The sequence below is a fragment of the Camarhynchus parvulus genome, unplaced genomic scaffold, assembly GCF_901933205.1.
Source record: "Camarhynchus parvulus unplaced genomic scaffold, STF_HiC, whole genome shotgun sequence".
In the NCBI taxonomy this organism is placed as follows: domain Eukaryota; kingdom Metazoa; phylum Chordata; class Aves; order Passeriformes; family Thraupidae; genus Camarhynchus; species Camarhynchus parvulus.
Genome location: NW_022147867.1, coordinates 1 through 6,292, shown reverse-complemented (window position 1 = coordinate 6,292; position 6,292 = coordinate 1). Strand labels below are relative to the sequence as shown.

Here is a 6,292-nt window from a genome sequence, read left to right as displayed (position 1 = left end):
GTGATACAGATGGAAATAGGAAAAGGGGTGGATAATGTTGAAGATTGCATGCAAGATGTTTTCCATTACCATCTGTATGGCTGATTACCTTGTCAAGTGAGCAGTTTGCCTTATCTCTCTCTTTGAATTAAATCCCAAATAAAAAAGAAGAAAAAAACACCTTAATCTTAAAACTAAAATCCTCCTGTAAGCTATAAGAAAAAACTCTTTTTTTTTATAACACATAAAACTATAAAAAAAATCTCAAAATAATATCAAACAAAAACTTCCATAATAAAAAATAAACAAATGTTAAAATAACTGTCATTTCATAAAATGCTTAAACAGGAAAAAGAAAAAGCAATCCAGTATCCCCAAAAGAAGATCTCTATTTCCAGAGATAAAAATAATTTTAAAATTAAATAATAAAACTTTTTACTTTAAAAACTCATCTTTAAAAGAATACTCCATAAGTCAACATGGCCCATCAACAAGCTATAAAAAAGCTTGTAGAAATAAAAACAGTCACAAAGTTCCCCAGACAACTGTTATTCACAACAAAATTAACAGACACAAAAAACTTATTTTTTTTCTCTTGTAAAAAAATCTCCATAACATTAACAAGAAGAATGTCTCTTCCTAAGTATTCTAAAATGACTATTCTAGAAAAAGTAAACTAACTAGAAATTTTAGTTTACTTTCTTTTACATTGTCAGTAAAAATAAAACGTTGTAAAAAAAAAAAAAATGTTCTAAAGGGTTTATTTTAACTCTTACTACCTTTTTCATGTTTAATGTATTTTTTAATAAAATTTTCTTTATACCCTTTTAAAATTTTAAGCCTACTTTACCTTTCTCATAATCTTATCTCACAACAAAATAAATACATAAATAATTAACTGACACTAAAATCCACCCACACTCATCAATACATAAATTAGGAAATCTCAAAATTAGAAAAATCTTAAATTAACAAACCAAAACCACTACCAAAACCACTACCACTACTGTCATAAAAACCATGTGCCAAAGGTGAGTCCAACTCAGAGGACACAAACAATTGTAATTCCTTTTAAATGTCTCCTTGAGAGAGTTGTTTGGGGGATGGCAGTCAGGGCTTGTGTGTCCTGCTTGGCCCAGCCCAGGCAGGGCTTTCCCAGCCACATTCCACACTCCATTGCCCAGCTGGAGCCGCTGGTGCCTCTGAGTTGTGCTGCCCCAGCCCCAGGGACGCTCTCCTTGTCTGCCCATTCCCCCACGGTCTCTGGGCAGGGATGGCCTCACTGGGGGCTGCTGACATCCTCAGCACCTTGGAGGCTGCTGCTGAATTTTCCTGCTCCAGAGGCTTGTTCAGCCTGCAGCTCTTCAGTGCAGGAATTCAGTGTCCCAGGGCTCATCAACATTCAGAACACCTTAACAAGCCAAGCCTCTGGGAATAATTTGATTTTAATTTTCAAATCTTTTTGTGGTTAATTCAAAACATTTCAGTAGCATATACAAAGTGTACGCATTATATTTAAAATGACAGTGAGAAAATACTTTTTAGGTCCTGTTTAGGTTTTTTATCCTGTTAAAAAATTGATATTTCCAATCTCCAATTGGCACTGAATCCAAAAACCTCCTCATGCAGTTTGAATAGAGATGAAAATCAAGACCCTTCATGGCTGACAATCAATCAGACTCTGTCCCTACCCCCAGCCCACCATTTCCCCCATCCAAGCCCTGGCACTCAGAGCAGCCTTGTGCAAATCTGAGCTCCCTCCAGCCCAGGCTGCACCTGCAGCTTTCAGCTCCTTGGCTCCAACTCCCACCTGCTTTCCTTGGAGAAGGAGCTGCCCCAGACACAGAGGGATGTTCATTTCTTGTCAGCCAACAAAGCCAAGGGAAGGCACAGCTCCATCAAATGCAAAAGTCATTCCTCTGCTGGATATTAAATCCACTTTCCACAGCAGACAGTCTCAGAGCAATGGAAAACACCTTCTGTGCCCAGCACAGATCCCAAGGTCCCCCCAAAACCCTCCCTGCCCCGATTCTGCCCAGATTTGCTCTTTGCACACACGAGTCACAGGCTGAAGTCAGGAGCTCCTTCCATGGCCAGAGGGAGGAAAAGAGAGAAAGGGGATGAAGAGCTCTCCTGTGCAGAGCCAAGGGCCAAGTGCAGCCCCTGCAGTGGGAACCACAACTCATCAGGTTTGTGTCCTTTGGGCTCAGGGCCTGGTGACACTCAGAGGCACAGAAAGGTTTCTTGCCAGCAAACACAAGTTGAACATTTGAACAGTTTAATAACCATCACAGCTCTTCCCTCAGCTCTCTGGGATGTCCCAGCAGCATCTGACACGTCCACCATCCTGAAGGGATTTCTGTACAGGAACTGTTATAGACAGACAAAAGAAAAGGTAATTCTGTGATTGATATAAGCACAATTAAGATATTGACTAATGTGCTATTTATTTGAACTTCAGAAAGACTGGGCAACTCACAGAAGCTCAAAGCATGAAACCAGTCAGCTGAGAGGCACTTGAATCACCAGAAAGCATCTGGAGGAGGAAATCTGGGAGGAATGGGAAGAATATAGATCCATGTGGTCTAGTGAAGACATGCCCTTAGACATGGCCATTTAACCAGGAGGGCTGGAAACACCTGATGGAAAACAGAGATTAAATATTAAACTGAATATTGGTGACACAAGTAGATGGGAAGATCAGTATTTCTTCTCCTTCTGCCCTCAGTACACTTCCAGGAAATCCCCCTTCCTGGTGGCAAAACTTTGCCATTTCTCAAAAGTACTCAAGTGACCCAGATAATAAAGAATGTTGGTGGCAAAGATAGAGGGGAAGATCAGTATTTCTTTCCCTGCCATCAATAGAAGAATCCAGTAGATCCAGGAAATTCCTGTTATTGATGGGAAAATTTTGCAATTACTTAAAAGTACTCAAATAACCCAGATAATAAAGATTTGCTTGTATATTATGAAACTAACAGGTATTAAAACCTGTGCCCCTTTCCAGGCAGACATCATTGCGTGCCCATGGACAGGCAGTGCCACTTGTGCCCTGAGGTGCCCAGCTGGGATTGGATCTCTCCCAGAGCACCTGAGGGAGAGCAGAGCACCTTGCAAGCTGCAGGTCCCTGACAGCCCCACAGGGCTCCTGTCCCATCAACATCTGCTCTGCTCCAGTCTGGAACAGGGCCCAGCATGGTGCTGGGATCATCAGAGAGCTGAGGTGTGTGCTGGAATTCAATGCCCAACCTTGCTCATTCTGTGATTCTCTGGAACCAGCCATGGAGCAGCTGTGAGAGCCTGGGGACAATGGAATCAAGGGGCCATTGCTCCATTGCAAGGACTCTGGGAACTGAGGGAACAATTGTGACACTGTGGTGCCCCATGGAACCAAGGGTCCCTGGTGACACTGCAGGATCTTGTGTCACCAGGGCTCCATTGTGACACTGCAGCACCAAGGAATTCATTGTGGCACTCTGAGGCCTCATGGAGCCAAGAGGCCACTGTGACCCTGCAGGGCCTTGTGGAACCATGCAGAGCATTGTGACAGAGCAGGACCTGGTGTCATGATGGGGCCATGGTGACACTGCAGGGCCCCATGGAACCAAGGGGCCAGTGCTGCTCCTCAGGGACTCCTGGAATGAAGGAAACATGTTTGACACCATGGTGGCCCTTGGGACCAAGAGGCCATTGTGACACTGTGGAACCAAGGAGAGCATTGCTGCACTGCCAGACCTCATGGAACCAAGGATCCACTGTGACACTACAGGGCCTGGGGACCCAGGATTGTTACACTGCAGGGCCCAAGGATCCAAGGACTTTGACACCAAGGGGTCCCATGGAACCAAAGGGACATTGTGACACTGGGAGGCCTCATGGAATCATGGAGACCATTGGGACACTCTGGGGCCTCATGGAACCATGGTGACACCAAGCTGGGTGTGAGTGTTGATCTGCTGGAGGGTAGGAGGGCTCTGCACAGGGCCCTGGACAGGCTGGATCCAGGGCCCAAATCCAACAAGGTGAGGTTTAACAAGTCCAAGTGCCGGGTCCTGCACTTTGGCCACAACAACCCCTGCAGCACTACAGGCTGGGGACAGAGTGGCTGGAGAGCAGCCAGGCAGAAAGGGACCTGCAGGGACTGATGGACAGCAGGCTGGACATGAGCCAGCAGTGTGCCCAGGTGGCCCAGAGGCCAAGGGACGTTCCCACGGTGCAAAGTCAGGAACTGCAATGGGGAGTGGGGCCAGAGAGGAAAGGGCAAACAGGGATGGGCTGTTTGCAGGGGAGGGAACAGGGGTGGGCAAGAGGAAAGAATTTGTACCAGGGCATAGTAAACAAAGCAGAAGTGAAGCAAAGGAAATGCTCAGGGCAGTTTGGGGGTGGCTGCCAGGCAGCCCTGGCTCTGAGCAACAGCGTCTGCAGTGGGACAGGAAACTCCCAGCTGATGGGAACAAACTTTCTGGCTGAGTGCAGAGGCCAGGACAAAGCTGAGTGGTTTTCCCTGGTGTCCCCCCCAGCCCTTGCTGGCCCCAGGGGCTGATGGCATTTGTGCTCCTCAGGTTCATGTCCCCACAGCAACAGCATGGGGGTGCTCCCCCTGCTGTGTGCAATGCAAACAGGGGCTGCTGAGCCAGTGCTGCCGTGTCTGTGCCTGCAAGGATGGGGCACCTGTGTGAGCTGGGGGAGAGGCCAGGGCTGCAGAGGGGGGATGTTGTTGGCAGCTCCATCAGGACGCTCTGGGACGCTGCCCTGGGCTGTGCAGCGCACTGGGGATGGATCAGCCCCTGCTCTGCTGCTCCTTCCCGTCTGCCCCAGGGCCCTTGCAGAGCCCCAGCCATGCTGTTTGCCCCCAGCCTGCCCACGGCCAGCCTGGGGCTGCTCACGGGGCTTTCTGTGCTGAGCATTGGCCTGGCCGTGTTCTTGAGAGAGCCTGGGCAAGGAGCCTGGAGCCCCCAGGGCCTGGCCTGAGGCGTCAGCGCTGCCCCAGCAGTGCCCATGGCCTGTCCCTGCTGCAGCCCCGGCACTGCCACCCCCAGGGCTGTGCCCGGCCCCGAGAGCACTCAGGCCCTGCAGCAACACCAGGGCCACCAGGGCAGCGGGGCAGGGCCACGGCAGCAGCACTGGCAACACCAAGTGCTGCTGCTGCTGGGCACAGCTGCTGGGCCAGCCCTGATCTGCCCCAGCTCTGCACACAGACATTGCTGCTGCAGCTCCAGAGAAGGCAACAAAAGGGCATCTCTGCAGAAAACTCTGCTGGGACATCCTTTAGTTCATTTACAACCACCAAGAAAATAGCTCCTCATGGACACAGTCTGTGGCCACAGGGAAGGTGGAGAGAAACAAAGTGAGAATTGGCATAAAGAATGGCTTTTCTTTGAGGACTGTATTAAAAAATAAAGCAAAGGGGAAAACTTCCAAAATGAAACCAACAAGAGGTATCAAAGATGAATTTTTATTACAAGTGATTTGCAGAAATTGGCCAGCAGTTTAATGTTTCTGAAAGCATCCAGTCATCAGTCTCCTCACAGCAGCCATGAGCTCCTGGTTCCTCAGGCTGTAGATGAGGGGGTTCAGGGCTGGAGGCACCACCGAGTACAGAACTGACAGGGCCAGATCCAGGGATGGGGAGGACATGGAAGAGGGCTTCAGGTAGGCAAATGTGGCACTGCTGAGGAACAGGGATAGAACAGCCAGGTGAGGGAGGCAGGTGGAAAAGGCTTTGTGCCGTCCCTGCTCAGAGGGGATCCTCAGCACAGCCCTGAAGATCTGCACATAGGAGAAAACAATGAACACGAAACAGCCAAATAGTAAGCAGGCACTAACTGCAATTAGCCCAAGTTCTCTGAGGGAGGAATTGGAGCAGGAGAGCTTGAGGATCTGTGGGATTTCACAGAAGAACTGGCCCAGGGCATTGCCATGGCACAGGGGCAGGGAAAATGTATTGGCTGTGTGCAGCAGTGAATAGAGAAAGGCACTGGCCCAGGCAGCTGCTGCCATGTGGGCACAAGCTCTGCTGCCCAGGAGGGTCCCGTAGTGCAGGGGTTTGCAGATGGACACGTAGCGGTCGTAGCACATGATGGTCAGGAGGGAAAGCTCTGCTGAGATGAAGAAGAGAAAGAAAAAGAGCTGAGCAGCACATCCTGTGTAGGAGATGTTCCTGGTGTCCCAGAGGGAATTGTGCATGGCTTTGGGGACAGTGGTGCAGATGGAGCCCAGGTCGCTGAGGGCCAGGTTGAGCAGGAAGAAGAACATGGGCGTGTGCAGGTGGTGGCCGCAGGCTACGGCGCTGATGATGAGGCCGTTGCCCAGG

At 49.2% G+C, this 6,292-nt stretch overlaps 1 protein-coding gene across 1 annotated transcript; it reads right to left on the bottom strand.

Moving 5' to 3' along the window:
• Positions 1-5,469: 5,469 nt before the first annotated feature.
• LOC115915936 (olfactory receptor 14J1-like) lies at positions 5,470-6,234 on the bottom strand. The gene has a single exon (XM_030969641.1). The coding sequence runs from the start codon at positions 6,232-6,234 to the stop codon at positions 5,470-5,472; it is 765 nt and encodes a 254-aa protein (XP_030825501.1).
• Between the last annotated feature and the right edge of the window lie 58 nt (positions 6,235-6,292).

Bases quoted from the DNA above. Each gene is read 5' to 3' on its own strand.
- LOC115915936 (XM_030969641.1), bottom strand. From the start codon at position 6,234: ATGTTCTTCTTCCTGCTCAACCTGGCCCTCAGCGACCTGGGCTCCATC.